The sequence below is a fragment of the Orycteropus afer genome, unplaced genomic scaffold, assembly GCF_000298275.1.
Source record: "Orycteropus afer afer isolate SDZICR_OR568_19922 unplaced genomic scaffold, OryAfe1.0 scaffold00077, whole genome shotgun sequence".
Lineage (NCBI taxonomy): Eukaryota > Metazoa > Chordata > Mammalia > Tubulidentata > Orycteropodidae > Orycteropus > Orycteropus afer.
Window position 1 is genome coordinate 11,233,303 of NW_006921664.1, and position 19,579 is coordinate 11,252,881.

Consider the following 19,579-nt stretch of genomic DNA (forward strand, 5'->3'; position numbering starts at 1 on the left):
AATAAAGAAGGTAAAATGAAAGTTTCCTAATAGTATGTTTCTTGTGAACTCCTTCTCTACCTCCTTCCTGAAAGTTCTGTGCTGGGACCCCTTCAAGCCAAGTCAGGGATATAACTGGCTCCATGTTTCCATTTTAGGGTTAGGCAACCAGCTACTGTGGAAAATCACTTGTAGTCTCTGGTTTGTATTTCTAATTTTAGCCAAATTATCCCAAGAAGAAGTAGGCTCTACCCTGCATTAACCTATAAATTTCTCATCTTTCTCTGCAATAACCTATAGATCTTCCACATCATCAAAATGGGCAATAGTTAGGTTCTTCTGTATAGATTTTAATTATTTTACCCACACTCCAGCTAACTGTAATAGTCTCCTCAAAAAGGGAAATACCTGTGAATTCTCAGGATCTTCTTGTAGTTTGATTAAAATTGTCTGCCTCTCAGTACTACCTTTCATAGTTTACAAATGAAGTTGGGGGTCCTTCCTTGGTTATAAATTGTTGTTTTATGTTCGTTTTGTCCAGATGGGAAAGTGAAATTCTATAGATTCGTACCTCATACCAACATCTTTCCTAAGGATATTATTAAATATAGGATTAAGAGAAAGGTAACTAATATGTATGAACAGCTCCTTCTGAGAGAGGTCCTATGATAGGCTTTAAATCATAAAGACCTATGGTATGAGTATATGCATGTATTTTGTTGTATATGTAACACATGTTGTTGTTGTTATGTGCCGTTGAGTCGGGCCCAACTCATAGCAACCCTACCTTGGGTTTCCCAAGCAGTATCACTGCGAAAGTAGATTGCCCAACCTTCCCTCCGAGGAGCAGTTGGTGGGTTTGAACCACCAGCCTTGTGGTCAGCAGTCAAGTGCCTTAGGCACTACACTACCAGAGCTCCTTATGTTAACACATACACACATATAAATACGTATATGAATTTGTGTGTGTGTGAGAGAGAGAGAGAGAGAGAGAGAAGAGAGAGCACTTCTTTACAAAATACCAAAACACTGATTCTTCAGTAGTTTCCGCCGCTCTTTATAAAGAAGTAGCTACTATTCATTCTCTCCTTCTCTCATATTTACTCTTTCTTCCCAGTCCTATTTTTTGGGGCCTTAAAACTTTATATTTAATCACAAAAATAAAAGATCTAGGAATTTTAAGATTCTTAATTTTATTGGAACAAGTATCAAAGTGCTTGCATCCTAGTTTCTCCTCCATTTAGCACTCAAGAGAATCACAGTATTTTCCTTCTGAAAAGACAAGCTTGATAGATTTCCTATGGACTATGACCTCTTTCTGCCCCAAATATTAGAATCATGAGCTTACCTTATTAATTCTAGTTGTGCAAGTTCCTGATTTGCTTGAAATATAGGTTTTTTAGTGAAGAGTTCACCAAGAATACATCTAATAGAAAAAATACCAATCATTAACAAATTAGTTGATTTTATTTTACTACCAAAAATTTCAAGTACAATGAACCAACCAATAAGCCTGTCTTACCCACAGCTCCATACATCAATAGCTGGTGTATACCGTTCTTCTCCCAACAGCAGTTCAGGTGGACGGTACCATAAAGTGATGACCTTGTTAGTATATGGTCGACTAAAAAACACAGAAAAACACTCTTTAGAGTTAGTATTTGTTAGGAGAGATTCTCTTACGAAACATTATTTTAGCCTATCAAAGTAATCCTACTAACTAAACCACTCTCATGTACCTACAAATACAGATATGCTATGCCTTCTAATAAGTGGTCATAAAATACATCTAAAAGCAACATGATGAACTTAAAATTTTCCTTAAATACATGAAAATGAATAGTAGTTGGCTAGTTTTAACTATAATTTTATCAAAGAAAGATCTTTATATCAACTCAACTGTTCAATACTATTTTTCCTCTCCATAACAACTTTTGAAGAAACTGACTTAGACCACATCTGCCAAATTATTAGTGGGTGATAAGGATTATTAAGTAGGTATCAACTAACAAAAGTTTTCAAATGGGCCTATCACTGGCAGTATTTTATCCCACTATAGTATGTGAATATCAAGTACAGAAATACACACTGTAGTAGGTGAAGACTATTCTGCAATGAACCATTAGCAACAGTTAAGGTACTTTATCAGATGATTCTTTTGTCATCTTCTAACAATAATGACATACATACTGTTGCTACTTCTTTATTAGCCATAGACATTAAAGGTTATCTATACAGCAGATTATACTAAGGACCAGTTTGACCATTATGGTATACATTCTCCGACAGTGCTTTTAATCCTCAGAGAATGATTATATTCTAGTTGACTCACATGAATGAAGAAGGTCCTAAGAAGTCAGAGATGGCTCTCTGACTGATCCAGGGTTAGGATATGTACTTCCAGGAGATCATATGTCTTTAGATCTATTCTAAACCTCTCTTTCTTTCTTCTAAATCACAAGGATTCTAAGTTCATATCATAAATTCTCGATGAAGGTAGTATTCCAGGCCCATTTACCTGAGGTTGGCTAAGGCCTGGGCTAGTTTTGGGAAGAAGGAAAAGCATCATACGATTTATAAAGCCATTCCCTCTAGGCATTCACACTGCCAACTAGAGATCTGAAGTTCCAGGCAGCATAAGACCTTGGCAATCGGATCTGTTCTGCACCATTCAGTCAAATTTCTCCAAATAGTTCAAGCACTCATACTATAAGCCTTATATAGATAGTACAGTAACAGTGTTCCAAACCTGGAAAAAGGGAGTAACTGGTCTCAGTTTAATTAGTGAAACGGAGAGGATGGTCTATTTTCAATGGCAAACTAGATTTTTTTCCTACCGTTATTTATGTATTTCCTTGGTCATTTCTGTTGTTTCCTGGATCACTTTTAATCATATAATAAAGAAGCTTTTTTAAATTATAGCTCTTCTAATTATGCTGGACTTAATTGTTTTTAAAAAATCTGCTCTATTCTTTATGCCCTAACTCCTTTTATATTTGGAAATTCTTCCCTATTCTTTCTCATTCAAACCCTTTATCTCCTTCAAGACAAAGTGAGCAATCCAATTCCATAAAGTCTAATCTCTATTAACAATATTTATTTTCACATTCTTAAATTCATATCATACTTACCACTGTCTTGAACTCTCCTCTATTTTATGTTTTATATCTTCCCAGAAAGACAAAAGACCCCAGGTCATTCTTTATAATGATCCCCACAGACAAAGCCCAGACCTATACTGGGCACAGGGCTGGCACCTTAATGTGTATGGCCCTGAAACTTTAGGTAACATACATGAATTAGCTGGATGGGAGAACAAAGTTTATGAAGTTTATGATGACTAGCTTTTCTAACACATTTTAGGGTCTATAAACATATGAAACTTATGGTCGTCCTATTAAAGTTCAACTAGATATGTATAGTCTCAAGAAAATGTTTAAATTAATATAAACTACAGGAACTAAAAAAAATTATCTGGAAATCGAAACAAATATATATACATATATATATTTTTAAGTATGTTGAATTATGTGTAGAAATAAATATATTTATATATTGATGTATATGTTGTTGTTGTTGTTGTTATGTGCCATCGAGTCAAACCTGACTCATAGCGACCCCTGCTTGGGTTTCCGAGGCAGTATCACTACGGAAGTAGGATTGCCCAACCTTCCTTCCGAGGAGTGGCTAGTGGGTTTGAACCGCCAGCCATCTGGTTAGCAGTCAAGTGCCTTAGCCACTATGCTACCAGAGCTATATTTTAAAAGTATGTTGAATTATAGGGAGAAACCACACAAATTCAGATTACTAGATTTTAAAAAACCAAATTTACCACCACCGAGTCGGATTTGACTCATAGCAACCCCTCCTTGGGTTTCTGAGGTGGTGTCGCTACGGAAGTAGATTGCCTGATCTTATTTCCAAGCAGTGGTTGGTGGGTTTGAACCTTCAGCCTTCTGGTTAGCAATCAAAGGCCTTAGGCACTATGCCACCAAAATTTTAAAAGCTCCTAAATTTTAAAAGGAATATTTAAATTAAAACAATAATTGCTTTTTTATATACTATGTGTCAAGTTCCAGGCAACATTTAAACACTGTCATATTTATTAGTTAAAACCAGACTATCTTACTTGTTTTTGTTAACGACCATCAAATTCAGAAGTAAAAGTAACTTGTGCATTTTCAAAATGATTAGACACAAAATTAGATGAAGTATGTACATCTAAGTATACAGCAAAAATATTTATTAATACTAATTAATAGCTTTTCCAAATAGTCCCACGTGTTTCTGTCGGAAGAAAAATCAGAACTAGGTAAAGACTGAGAAAAAGCATTCAATTATAAAATTTGACCCAGAAAGTCCAATTTCACAACACTCATATAATCTCAAATTTGTAGAAATTCTTTCATTTGTAAAGTGAATAAACATTAAACATTCACACTGATACAAGCTTTATATAAAACTACTACACTGACATTTAAATTTACATTCAATGAATGTCATCAGAGATCATTCAACCTGTCATTCAAACTCTGTATCTATATATGATAGCTTATAATATTTTGCCCCTGGACAAAAATTCCAAAGACTGAGGAATTCTATAACATGTTATATTAGGGAAATGATTTATGCTATGGCCTTCCCTGTCAAGCAGCACTGGATCCCCAATAAACTAAAAACTGCCACAGAATGTATCCCCAGGCTGGCATGCGGTTCAGTCTCCTAGGCCCCTGAAGTGGGTGATGTAGGTAACTCCAGTTAAAATTTACAAACCAGAGTCGCTGCCTTTGTTAATGATCATTCTAAGAAACAGAAAAAAGAATTTTACCGAAGAAACTAAACTAGCTCTAAAATTATCCATATTTCCAAAAACAAAGGTCTAAATTTATTATTTCTTTTAGACTGTTTTGGAGGAAAAAAAAGTCAACTTATAAATATCTATTAAAAAAAGCTGTTGATTTCCTTTATTTAACAAATCTTTATTGAAGGCTTACTGGAATTAAGGCATTATTGTAAGGGACTACAGATATGTGAAGAAATTTTATTTATAAAATTAAATTCTTAAGTATAATTCTGATTATAAGCACAACAAAATAACATATTCTTTTGATTAGGAGAAAACTCTTAATCCCACTGGCTACTGCACTTAATAACCTTAGTAAATCAAAAGGTTAAAAATATGACAAACCTTCAGTTAACTAAATTCATCATATGCCCAAAATGTCATGTCACCTTCATAATCCACTGCAGAAACACCTACCAAACTATAAAAGAAATCTGGAACCTACTGTTAACACCTACACAACTTCTGAAGCAAAAAAAAAAAAAATCCAGGAGTCATGCTTGATTCCTCTTTCCTTCAGACCTCACATCTAATCAATCAACAATTCACTACAGTTCTATATCCCAAACTAATTCCAAATCCAACCACTTTTCACCTTTTCAACAGCCACAACCCTAGTCCAAGGCACTGTTATCCTGCCACTGTTACTATCACAACAATCACTTAGTTTCTTTGTCTTCACTCTTAACCATCCTGCCCCCGCTTCTCCAAGGTTTGTTTTGTTTGTTTGTTTTTTTAAAAAAAAAGCAAAAAACCAGGTCATGTCACCTAGTTGCTTAATACTTGCTTAAAACTGTCCAATGATTTCCCATTACAACTAAATGAAACTTAAATTCTTTATCTTGGTCTTATCTCCTATCAAACTGACCAACTTTTTAGCACTCAAACAAACCTTCCAAGTCTGTTTCCCAAGGCTTTGCATTTGCTTAGTTTTCTTTTACTTGGAATGTTCTTCTTCCAGGTACTTCTGTTTTCCCTCATCAATCAGGTCTTAGCTCAAATTTACTTCCTCAAAGGAGTCTATCCTAATGCAAATGAGATCAAGGACCTTTTTTTTTAAGCTATTATCTACAATATGTATCAATACCTAGTTTAGTAGCTGGCATATGTTGTCACTGACTCAAAGGAACCCTCCATTGGGTTTCCAAGGCTGTAAATCTTTACGGAAATAGATTGCTCCATCTTCCTCCCATAGAGTAGCTAGTGATATAAATGCAACCTCATGTACAACAGGATCAAAAGATGTGATCCATAGGCTTTTCATTAGCTGATTTTCATTAAAAAAAAGGATCACGAGGCCTTTCTTCCTAGTTTGTTTTAGTCTGGAAGCACCACTGAAACCTGTTCAGCATCACAGCAACATGCAAGTGGTGGGTGGTGGCTGTGTGTGAGGTACTATGGCTGGGAATTAAGCCTGGGTCTCCTGCATGGAAGGCAAGAATTCTACCAATGAACCATGACTGGCACATAATAAGCACTTACTTTAATTTTATAGTAAATACAATCTTTTTTCTCTTACCCTTTCCCTCTTCCTATTTTCATTCCTCTTGTCCTCCTTTTGACATCTACCAAGAAAAATGACTTTTAAATTTTTTCATCATCATACTGCTACAGATAAACAAAAGTAATTTTTCCCAAATGATGCTGTGATGCTGCCATTTGACGATCACCTGTTCTTACTTGTTTGTTCTTACTACACATCCAAATTTACAAGTTGTAAAACTACCTTGATCTCAACACTTTCAAAAGAAAATTCACTACCTTTTGCTGTAAATTTGTTTCTCCTCCTGTTTCCTATTCAGTAAACAAGCATGATCATTTGTGGTAGAGACTTATGATAGCTTTCTAAAATCTGTTCTTCCTTTCTTCTATGATAGCTGCCTAGGTTCACTACATTTCCCATCCCTGCAGTTATCTGTGGCCACATGACCAAGTTCTCTCCAATGTAAAACGAACCATGTGGTAAGTGCCAGTTCTAGATCTGTCTTATAACACACCTCCTTCCTTCAGCTCACTTATGGTTGACAGAGATGGCAACAGTCTTGGAAGACATGTATGAAAAACAACAGATCTTCCAGGGTATAATACAGACTCACTGCCTGACCTGGTGATTTCGTTAAATATTCTTCATTCTGAACCAAGGTAAGCAGCAACCACTCTAGATTATTAAGTGAGAAATGTTGAAATTCTTATTCTTTAAACCACTAAATTTTGAGGTTCCCTGAGTTTTTTAGTTACAACAGTGTTGCCTATCCTAATAAACCATTTTCTGAGCTGCTTAAGCAAAACTTTTATAGTAGGAGTAGAGACAGGGATGTGTCTCACAACATATGATCAACCATCCAAGTTTCAATGATTTTACATCCTTAAGATCCCTGTATTTCACCTCCATCTTTCCAACACCTATGCCCATTCCCAAGTTCTGTTATCATCCACCTAGATTTATTACAACAGGTTTCTAACTTATGCCCTTGCTTCTAGAATAACAAAGAAAAAAAAAACCCAAACTCACTGCCATCAGGTCAATTCTGGATCAAAGTGATCCCCCATTGGGTTTCCAAGGCTGTAAATCTTTACGGAAGTTGACTGCCCATCTTCCTCCCACAGAGGAGCTAGTAGGTTTGAACCGCCGACCTTCTGGTTAGCAGCCAAATGCCTTACTCACTATGCCACCACACCTCCTCTAGAAATATAAGGCCAAACCATTTTCCAAATGCACTCAGAGTCATGATATAAATGCCCATGTATGTGAATATGTTACATATGCATACTATTACACACTATTACATATCACACACTCTTTTTTCTAGCAAAGATCCACAGAAGGCTTAATAAGATTCTTCATGATTTTGTTTTTCCTCTAGCAACACTGGGACTTCAGGTCTCTGAGAAGGCCAAACAAATGCTGCTCACCTTGCTAGGTTCATAAAAATCCTGCATTTCACTTAGTCTCTAACTCATTTTTCAGACTGCACCTTAAGTATCATCTCTTCCCAGAAGCTTAGCCTATATCAGATATCCCCAAAACATATTTTCTTGCTCTAATGTAAGTAATATAGCATTATACATTACCATATAATGTTGTATTCACCTGTCTGTATTTTCTAGTAGACTGTACATCTTGTTAGGGCAGGTATTTTGTCTTTTTCCCACAATTACCATTAAAGATTGAAACTTTAGTAACACCCTCTCTTGACTTACCAACACAGTTAGGTACCAAAGACCAGGCTGTTATGTGAAATGGAGGATGGTCATATGAGGTCACATGAGGTCATATGGAGGATGATCACACCAATAACATAAGTGCCAAACCAATGAAAATCACGGCTCAGCCAAGCTGACACATAACCTTAACTACTACTGTGGCATTACTTTTGCCTCATAGTCTTGGCATTTGTTACTACCAGACATACATCATTAATATACAAAACAGATTTTTTACTATTTCATAAACGTAAATTATCAGACAAGAGACAAGAGTGAGAAAAGGGAGGACGTATACCTCAACCAGCAAAACTGTTATATTTGGAGGGTGAGAGAGCAGAGACAACAAAACTTAGCAGACTATTTGCTACAAAAAGACTCCAGAAAACTATCACCAGCCTAATGGTACCTCCTCCAAAGCAGACTTCAGAGGCTCCTAGAACTTCCTATTCAGAACACATTACGTTTAAGCCCATTTTTATATCCACCGTGTCAATCCATCTCATTGAAGATTGCCTTCTTCACTGACACTCTATCAAACATGATATCCTTCCACAGGAACTGGTCCATCCTGACAACATGTCCCTAGTATGTGAGACAAAGTTTCACCATCCTCACTTCTAAGGAGCATTCCAGCTGTACTTCCTCCAGGATGGATTTGTTCATTCTTCTGGCAGTTCTGGTATATTCAAGATTCTTTGCCAACAATTCAATTGCACTGACTCTTTTTTAGTCTTCTTTATTCACTGTACAGCTCTCACATGCGTATGAGGCAACTAAAAACACCATGATTGGAATTAGGCACATCTAGTCCTCAAAGTGACATCTTTGCTTTTTAACACTTTAAAAGGGTTCTTTTGCAGTAGAGCTTTTGCCCAGTACAAATACATCATTGAATTTCCTGACTGCTCCTTCCACCGGTATTGACTGTAGATCCAAAAACTGAAATCTTTGACAACTGCAATCTTTCTCCATTGATCATGATGCTGCTTATTGGTCTAGTTGTGAAGAGTTTTGTTTTCTTTATGTTGCAGTGTAATTCATACCAAAGCCTCTTTACCTTCTGCAAGCAAAGCTGTGTCATCTGCATATCACAAGTTAACAATGAATCTTCTACTAATACTGATGTTGTGTTTGTTCCTCATAGAGTCCAGCTTCTTGGATTATTTGTTCAGCATACAGACTGTATTAAGTACTTTAAAGTATACCACCCTGATACACACTCTTCCAGATCCCTTGGAAACCTATTAGGCAGTTCTTCTCTGTCCTATGGGTCTCTATGAGTTGAGATCGACTCAATGGCAATGGGTTTATGAGAGACATATTCACTCGTGGGAGTAACTGGATACCTTTAACTAGAAAGGGGAATAAAGGAAATGGAAGAAATTTTTTTATGGGGATAGAAAGATAGGTTTTGTAGCAATATGCTTAATTTAAGGTACCAGATCATCTAGGAGATCATCTACATAGAAATGTCCACTAAACATCTTCCACTCTGGAAAATTAATTCAAGACTTGAAATTTAGACTTGCAAGTCTTCAGTATTTAGGACATCGATGAGGTTCCTCCCACAAGAGGAAGGGGGAAAACACTGTAACCTAAAGTTTTAAATTATCTGCCTTTCTTCTTTATATGCTCAAAACTGTAGACTACTTGACCAGGACAAAAGGAAATAACAATTTAATCTTGATCTCACAGTTGAGTCAGGGATCTATATGCTATTTCTATTCCTGAAGCTTGTTCAGTCACAACTTATTGCATTTCATGTATTGTTGTTGTTATGTGCCATCGAGTCAAACCTGACTCATAGCAACCCCTCTTTGGGTTTCTGAGGCGGTATCACTACGGAAGCAGATTGCCCAACCTTCCTTCCGAGGAGTGGCTGGTGGGTTTGAACCGCCAATCTTCTGGTTAGCAGTCAAGTGCCTTAGGCACTATGCTACCAGAGCTCCTATTAGTAATCTTTTTATTGCCATGGTTTTCCCAATCTTTTCCAGGCCCTCTCAAAAGATCTCTTTATTATCTTGAATCTCCAAAGATTCCTGATCGATAAAAGGTAGGTCAGGATGACTTTCTCTCAGTTCAGAATCAATACAGCATATATTCAATGTATTCAATATTTTAAGAGCATATGAAACACAAGGTATAAAATATTCTCTATCTTGAAGTGATTACAGTTTCGTTGGAATGAGAAGGACAAAAGTGATCAGAGTTAAGGAGGGAATTTTAATCCTGAATACAATCTGATCTTGCCCTTGAACAAGTGGCTACAGGGATACTTACTAGCTTCCCCTCCCATTGTATCAAAAAAAAAAAAAAAAACACCTCACACTGTCAAGTTGGATCCAACTTATAGCAACCCCTCCTTCGGTTTCCAAGGCTGTTATCACTACAGAAGTAGACTGACCAATCTTCCTTCCGAGGAGTGGCTAGTGGGTTTGAACTGCCAGCCTTCTGGTTAGCAGTCAAATGCTTTAGGCACTACACCATCAGAGCGCCTATTAATGCATATTACTTGGGAAAATTTTAGTTTTGCTTTTAGTGTTAATTCTTTGAAAAGCCACTAGATGGTAGCATTGTCTCCCAAAAAGGTGAGTGTGTTTTGGGAGGGTGGTGTTAGTGACCTGTTACCTGGTTCTTTCTTGTAACACTCAAAAACCCTTTCATTTCTCCCTTCTTTCTCTTTCTTATTTATTGGATCATGATACAGAAATAAAGTAAGTTTTTAGTAGTTGTTTAAAAACTTTTATTTGTTTTATTATTGTTTCATCACATAAGTATTAGAACCATTTGTTGTTGTTGTTTTTGTTATGTGCCATCGAGTCGGACCCGACTCATAGCCACCCCTCCTTGGGTTTCCGAGGCAGTATCACTACGGAAGTAGATTACCCAACTTTCCTTCCGAGGAGTGACTGGTGGGTTTGAACCACCAGCCTTCTGGTCAGCAGTCAAGTGCCTTAGGCACTATGCTACCAGGGTTCCTTCAGAACCATTAAGAGATGTGTTTTTCAACACTCTGCATATAAGGATTTCAGACATCATTTATTCTAAAGCCCTCATCTTAAAGCTGAGACTAATGCAGCCAAAAGAAATTAAATTATTTTCTAAGGTTCCAAACTGTTTAAACAGCTCTAGTCAGAACTAGAACCAAAGTTCCCCAATTAAGGCCTATGGATTTTATATCCTTGCATTAAAATAATAAATTGGCTAAGTTATTGTTTCTTCTCTAAAATATGAAATAATTTTTCAACTTATGTGAAAAGCACATTTTAAAAAAATATATACGAAATATATACGAGACAATCACACAAAGAGAAAATGATACATCATCTTTTTGAAATGCAATGGAGCAATAACTAGGTAAAATAAAAACATGGAAGGGAATACCACATGGCTCCAAGTCTCAGGAAAACTTGACTAAAAACAGTCAATGAAAGATAAACAAGTAATAAAGAAATGGGGGGAAAGTTTGTCTTCAAGTTCTATAGTTACCAATGCCTATAACTACTCATAGGTTTAAAAGAATTCTAGGTATAAAGGAATCTTTTCCCCACCCTAGGAGCTCTGGTAGCATAGTGCTTAAGGCACTTGACTGCTAACCAGAAGGCTAGCGGTTCAAATTCACCAGCCACTCCTCAGAAGGAAGGTTGGGCAATCTACTTCCGTAGTGATACTGCTTTGGCAACCCAAGGAGGGGTCGCGATGAGTCAGGTCCGACTGGACGGCACATAACAACAACAACAACAATTTTAATACAATGGTTCTCTTATTTTTTTTTTTCCGTGACAGAGGAGATCCATACTGGTCATGTACCCCCAATGTACAATTCCTACATGCTAGCTATCATTCCACCCAGTTTTCCTCAAATTCAAAAAGCCTGTCTGAAACCCAATAAGAGAAACTTAGATATTATTAAAGTGATAACCTTGTATCTGCTCTATATGAAACACACAATTTCTTAGACACTTCAGTTATAACAAGTTGTAATAATTCAGCAGTAACAACTTTCCTAGAAAATATATCAAATTGATTTAACTTCTGAATGAGTATATTACAGTAAGCCCTTACCTTTCCTTCTGCTTATAATAACAGTGTGACTATAAATAAAATCTTTTTTTTTTTTTTTTAAGAAATCTTTAAAAAATTTGGGACAGTACAGGAAGTTGGCAAGAGAGAGAGTTTTCTTTTAAAATTGACATGTTGTTAAGAGTTACAGAAAAATTTTCTGTATTTTAAAGGCATTCCATTAAATTAAACCACTTCTCCAACAAAACTAAAGGAAACTGAAATTATTCTGTGATGCAGTGAATTACTTAGTATGGCTCTTCTGGCCATCATCTTTGTGACTCCCACCAGATGACTGGGTGGAACTATGCAAATATAAGGTGTTTTTGGTCTACCAAGGGGATTGAATAGCTTGTTAATAATCTAAGTAATATAAATAATGACAGCACTGTGGGAAGAGGACCATGCTGACAAGGTATATGGAACCCTAACAAGGGGATTGGTTATTTCTGTCATTCTGCTAGGCTTAAAATGAGCCCTCCTAGAGGCAGAAAGTGGGATCTCACTGCCATTAAGAAAGAACAGCCAGTGGCAAAGTGCAGTGCGTCCTTGGTCACTATGCTGGACCTCCTTGAAAAAGACGACTAACTAAGAGACAGCAGCAGCAGAACCAAGAAGCATGAGACTCAATAGTAGGCTTGCTGGCTCATGGAGCAAGAAAGCCAAGTGCCTTTGGGCAGAAGGCTTGCTGGCAGACTAGGGTGCACCTATCAGCAGAGCTAAGAGATCTTTGTAATACTTGCCCCAGCAAAGCAGAGGCCAGGAGAGGCAGAGGGCTTGAAAGAGTTGTGATTGTGGGCATGGCTGAGGGGGTGCTATGTGATTTAAAAACTGTATCTGGAGTGTGTTCCTGAACCGGAATTATAATCTGTTACTTCCCTAATAAATCTTATAATCATGATTATTGTCTTTGAGTTCTGCGTGGCCAGTGCAACAAATTATCAAACCCAGCAGAGAAGTAGTGAGTGGCATGGGAGAATGCCATGGTGTCAGAAGGCTGGAGGCTGGTGACATGTCTGACTTCATGGGTATAAACCTTGGGCTGCTAATGGTGATTCTGTCTCCTCGTGAGGTTGGAGGAGGTCAGAAGATGCTGGCTGCCTGTGTCCTTTTTGCATATTTTAATCTGGAAAAAGTTTTAAATTCTACTTCTTAAAGATTATACTTGCTCATAAAACAAAATGATACACCTAAGTTCTTATCTTATAAATTTCATTTAGCAGAAAAACTATTCCACTATCAATCAATCAGGGCAATGGGAACCATGGCCTAGAAAATATTCCAGACCTTGGGCACTCCAGTAGAACTCAACATTTCATTTTAAAACAGCATCAATGGGAAAATAGGGTCCAATATATAGAATTGTGCTTTATAATCAGTTTTCTGGAACAAGTCTATACCAATATGAATGAATATCCACGGATATCTGCATAAAAAGAACAAATTAGATGGAAAATGGTAATTAGCTGTGTTCCATCTCCACTGAAGCCTACCACAAAAATACGAAGGGATTTATATTCAAGCAGGACAAACACATACTACTTATATTAAGAAAAGATGATCTAATTATAGCAAAATCTTAATTAACCAGCAAAGAGACAGAATCTTTAATTAATCAAAGTATCACCCAAAATAACAGCAAGTGAAATTTAGTCATTCAAAAATTATGCTTCAAGTGAAGTTTCAGATCGAATACATACATATGAAACACTTTTTTTTCAATTTCTACCAAGAGACGTTATTATAATACAATGGAAAGAATGAAAAACTGGGAATCAAAACCTTAAACTATACATGCTTGTCGTTGTTGCTGTTGTTGTTATGTGCCATCGAGTCGGCCCCGACTCACAGCAACCCCTCCTTGGGTATCTATCCGAGGCAGTATCACTGAAAAAGTAGATTGCTCAACCTGTCTTACACATATTTGGCTCAACCAACAAATATATTTTATTTTGACCTTAAAAGTCACTCAAGTAAATCTTCATCCAAATCACAAAAAAAAAAAGTCACTCAAGCCCTACCAAGGTCTTGGTTTTCTCAAATGCAAAATGAGAATAATAAACTTCTAAGCTCCAAACAGTTAAAAGAAAAAAAAAATTTAAACACACGGGAACCGTTCTTAAAACAAAATAATCATTTTCAGTATAAAGTTACATGCCATCGAGTCAGACTCGACTCATAGCGACCCCTCTTTGAGTTTCCAAGGTGTATCACTATGGAAGTAGATTGTCCAACCTTCCTTCCAAGGAGTGGCTGGTGGATTTGAACCACCAGCTTTCTGGTTAGCAGTCAAGTGCCTTAAACACTATGCTACCAGAGCTCTGGCTAAAGCAGGTACAACAAAGGATTAGAGTGGAGCCCCTTGTCTATCACAAAAAATATTTTATTTTCAAATTCCACATTAATTTGAAATAAAAAAACAAACCAAATCCAATGCCACTGAGTCAATTCTGACTGACAGCAACCCTTCCTACGTTTCCAAGGCTGTAAATCTTTCCAGAAAAAGATAGCCTCATCATCCTCTTGGAAAGCAACTGGTGGGTGTGAATTGCAGACCTACTGGATAGCAGCCAAACGTCTTATCCACTATGCCACCAGAGCTCTTTAATTTGAAATAAGACAAGTCATATTTCATTACTATCAGGCACAAAAGAGTCAAGTGGAAAGTGGAATACACATCCCAACTTTAGTCAGAGAAGCTGTATTTTGTTCAGTCTTACAAACTGAACTTCCTTACAATAGCTTGTTTAGATAAAGGGCCCTAGAAAGTTTAAAAAACAAAACTGTAGATATAAAAATAACAGACAAACCTTGAAGTCTAAAATAATAATTAAAACAAAATTTAGGACACAATAGAAGGTCCCAGATAGAAGGGGAGAAAAATGTAGAACAAAACTCAAATTCCTAATAAAGCCCACCAGATCTACTAGATGGATTAAGATTAGAGGAACGCACAAACACTCCAAGATAGCCTTTGAACTTGAAATTCAAGCTATTTCTGAAGGTCACCCTTCAGTTAAATAACAGACTTGCTTACGAAATAAACACTCACCTGTGAGTAATGTACACCCTTAAAAAGTAAATAGTCAACATTACTGAAAAGCAATGATGAGAAATGCAAGGAGGGGCAGGGAAGCTAGATCAATGGAAAAGGAACAAATAGAATGGAAATAATGAGAATGCTGGCACATTGTAAAAACTGGAACCAACGGCACAGAATAATCTGTATAAAAAGTATTAAAATAGAATCTAATGTGGTATGTAAACTTTCACCTAAAACAATAAAATGCAAAAAAACAAAGTTTATAAGTTTAAACATACCATTCTAAAAGTGCACACTAAGGGTTTTCACTAAAAATTAACAGCATCTTAATATTTGAAGTTTTACTAGAAATTTATATATAATTTTTTTTAAATTCATAAACTCATTTCACAAACATTTAAAAATGCACATTTTAAAAGAACTTACATGTATTCAATATGGTTAAAAAGTTTCATTGTTTCCTACATTTACCTATGAAAAATAAAGTTCCCCTCTTAAAAAAAAAATTCATGCACACACACACCAATAAAATATTCTTAGTACTGCTTCTAAAATTGGACTCTAATATTTGTAATCGTCACTTGACAGTACGCTTACCTTTCTTCTGAGCTATATAATCGAGCAAGTCCAAAATCTGCAAGTTTTATCTGCCCTCTGGTGGAAGTAAGACAAATAAAAAGTATTAGTCTACTCTAAATTGATCATACACATTCATACTCTATTCCTAGAACTAATCAAAAATAAACTGTATAAATAAACTAACTTTGATCATATTTTTAACTTTCATCACACTGTAGTACCAATAAAGTTCTACATAAGAAGGAAAGGCAGTGGTAGATAATTCATGAAAAGATATGGTAAAAAAGTTAGTGATAGTTTCAATTACTATTAAAACTCAAACTGCCATGGAGCTGAATCTGACTCATAGAGAACCCTTCCTTGGGTTTCCGAGGCAATATCACTATGGAAGTAGATTGCCCAATCTTCCCTTCTGAGAAGTGGCTGGTGGGTTTGAACCTCCAGCCTTCTGGTTAGCAGTCAAATGCCTTAGGCATTAAGCCACCGGAGCTGTTCTCAAGTACTATTGTAATAGTGTTATTGTTATGTTAGTACTGTTGTTATTATTATAACCACTATTACTGTAACTATAGTAATATACTAATAAATAGTATTTCAGTACTATTCAATTAATATTTAGAAAAGGACACTGCAATGAAAATAAATTTAGTTAATTTCTATCAATACGTAGCAAATAAAAATTATTCAATTCAATAATGCTCAAGAACTAAATCACATTTCTTAAAAATTATCTTTAACTTTCTAATTCTTAGAAAGGATAGGTGCATAAAATATTTTCTACTAATTAAAATCAGGATCAGGTAGGCATTACTTAAACTAATAAATGTTATCAATTACAACAGAAGTGTAAGTATTCGACTTAACGCTGTTAGTGAAATATTTAACAAAAGCTTTAAATATATGTCTCTGTGTTTGCGTATGTCTGTATACACACTTCAAAAAAAAGTTCACTTTAAAACAATCATGTCTGCTTTTTTGGAAAACACATTCTAAAATCTATTCTTAAGCTTAAGCTGAAATCATATTACTAATTATGAGAAGATCCCTAAACATATCTAGAAAATGACAGAACAAGAAAGCCAATCTGGTATTATTTTATGTACATTACAAACTATTACTGTACATTAACGTAACTAAAGTATATTTAACATAATTTTAGACGTTTGTTGTTATTTGTTGTTAGATGCCGTACAGTTTGTAGTCCAAGCCATAATACTATTATTAGGTTAAAAAACAGTTTGAAGCTAATGAATAAATTTCAAACCCATTTAACAGAACTAAGGCATACCACTATTTTAAACATATATATCAAGCTCATACACATACCTATTGTTTAGAAGAATATTTGAACACTTAATATCTCTATGCAAAAAGTTCTTCTTATGACAATAATCCAGACCTTCCATGAGCTGTCTCATAAATGACTTTATATGATTTTCATTAAAATGAACTAAGCCAGATTCCAGTAGTCCCATCAGATCATGGTCCATATATTCAAACACCAGATAAAATGCACCTAAGAATGAAAATAATTAATACAGTAAAGATTTTCACTTGTGCAACTTTTCTATAAGTTCAAAATTTTTAAAAGTAAAATGCTGGGACAGAAATTAATCCTGGATAACAGGTATCACGTGGCCACTTTAATAACATTCATCATTCTGTCTGAATGGATTATCAATGCATATATACTAAGAACACATCTAATCCAGTTATCATGATATTTTTTAAAAAAAAGTCCAGTTAATTTCCACACTGCATACTTTCTGGGTATGATTACCGTTTAAAAAAAAAAAAATCTTAACAATTTTAGATATCACACTAACTTTCAGCAGAAGCTGAATAAGATCAGTACATCAAAGAAAACAAAAGAGTTGTAAAAATAATAAGAGTCTGAGTCCAGATGGACTTTACATGACTTCTATTAAGCCTTGAACAGACACATAATTTAATTTTGTTTGTATAGTTCCAGAGCATTTGAAACCATAAAAATTATAAATTTTATAAAACTATCTTAATCCTGCTACCAAAACCTAAGATAGCACATACCTCATATATATATAAACAAACATCACACTAAGTGTTTAGGAACGAGATTCAGAAAGACTAAATGACACCTATACAATTTAAATCTAGAGCTATATAATGGAACATCCCAATCAAGTAGAATTTAATTCAGCAATTTAAGAAAGAAAATTCTAACATGTGAAGTGTTCTATGCAAGACAAAAATGTTCATTATTAATAACTTTGTTCAGGAAGTGAGTGAGTAAAATGAAATAAAGTATAAATATCAAAAGAAACAAAATGATAAATATCAGTAGGTGAGATAACTCTCTCCCCAAAAAATATCAAACAAATCAATATATAGATAGCAAAACTACTTCATATCCCAGCAACAATTCATTAGAACATAAAATTTAAATTACTCCTTTCAAAATACCAAAAAAAAAAATAATACAAATGACTAGGAATGAACTTTATCAAGAAATGTACAAATTGATTGAGAAACATCAAATTGTAAAATTCTTCATTTTAAAGCAATGTCAATAAAATGACCAATGGTTTATTTTTGTTTTCTTTTGCTGGGAGTTGGACGTGGAAGGATGGGAGACACTTAAATTGATAAAACAATTCTAAAATTCACCTTGAAAAAAATGAAAACCAGAGTATCAGCCAAAACATTTCTGAAAATAAACACTTATTTCTCATAATACTTATTTCTATCAGAAATTAATGTGACCTGTGAGGCTGTAGGGATAGAGAGAATAATGGAATATAATATATACCAGAAAAACAAACTTCATATCTGATAATTAGGTTACAAAAACAACTACTTTTAAGTCAGTGAAGAAAGAAAAGGCAAAGTGATACTGGGACAAATGTGCTCTCTCACAGACAGGTGGAAAGTTGTTATTGTTGTGTGCCGTTGAGTCAGACGAAACTCACAGCGACCTCTCCTTGGGTTTCCGAGACAGTATCACCACAGAAGTAGACTGCCTAACCTTCCTTCCGAGGAGTGGCTGGTGGGTTTGAACCGCCAGCCTTCTGGTTAGCAGTCAAGTGCCTTAGGCACTATACTACCAGAGTTACACAAAAAGCAAAACTCACAAAATTTTGACAGATTTCACTAAGTTACTTTAAAATTATTACACAAGAAAAACTGTTTCTATACATCAGCAATGAGAAAACTCAAAATGAGATTAAGAAAAAAAAAACTCCATGTTCAGTAACATCTAAAGAATGATGTAATTAGGAATAAATTCACCCAGGGACATGAAAGACATACAATAAAAATTGTAAAACACTGCTAAATGAGTCCAGAGCAAAGAAGAATGAAGAAAACCAAAGATTCACGGAAACAATTAGTCCAAGGGAAGGTACACCATGTGATCTGCAACACATACAACTATGAGACCAGAAGAACTAGATGGTGTCCGGCTACCACTGTCAACCACTTAGAGGGAGATCTATATAGGAGATCCTGGATAGAGAGGGAGAACAATATGGAACAAAACTCAAAATCATTGGGAGAAAAAAAAAAAGGGGGGCAGAGGGCCAGGTTTGCTGATCTGATAGAGCCTGGTGGAACCACTGAGACTACGGGCCCCTAGCTGTCCTTCAGGTCTAGAACTGAATCCACTCCTGTGGCTTCCAGCCAAACGTAAGACAGGCATATGAGCTGAACATTTACCCGAAGTAGACACACTCCCTGGAGAGAAAAATCATAGGAGAAAGAAAGGCTGTTTATGCACAGGGAGACACCTCAGGGGGCAGGAGTGCCTGGAGGGAAGGATGGAGGGAAATACCAGAAGGAAGTGGGAGGGGAGCATTGGGGTAAATTGTAGTATTAAAAAAAAAAAAAAA

The 19,579-nt window shown here is 35.7% G+C and overlaps 1 protein-coding gene across 1 annotated transcript in view; it reads right to left on the reverse strand.

The window, feature by feature from the left end:
- CDK13 (cyclin dependent kinase 13) overlaps nt 1-19,579 on the reverse strand; it is a 180,856-nt gene that overhangs the window by 31,922 nt on the left and 129,355 nt on the right. Inside the window, exons 6-9 of the mRNA XM_042780990.1 lie at nt 17,040-17,229; nt 15,732-15,788; nt 1,502-1,603; nt 1,328-1,405 (exon numbers count right to left, since the gene is read on the reverse strand). Coding sequence (XP_042636924.1) covers nt 1,328-1,405; nt 1,502-1,603; nt 15,732-15,788; nt 17,040-17,229 — 427 coding nt within the window. The remainder of the gene's footprint in view (nt 1-1,327; nt 1,406-1,501; nt 1,604-15,731; nt 15,789-17,039; nt 17,230-19,579) is intronic.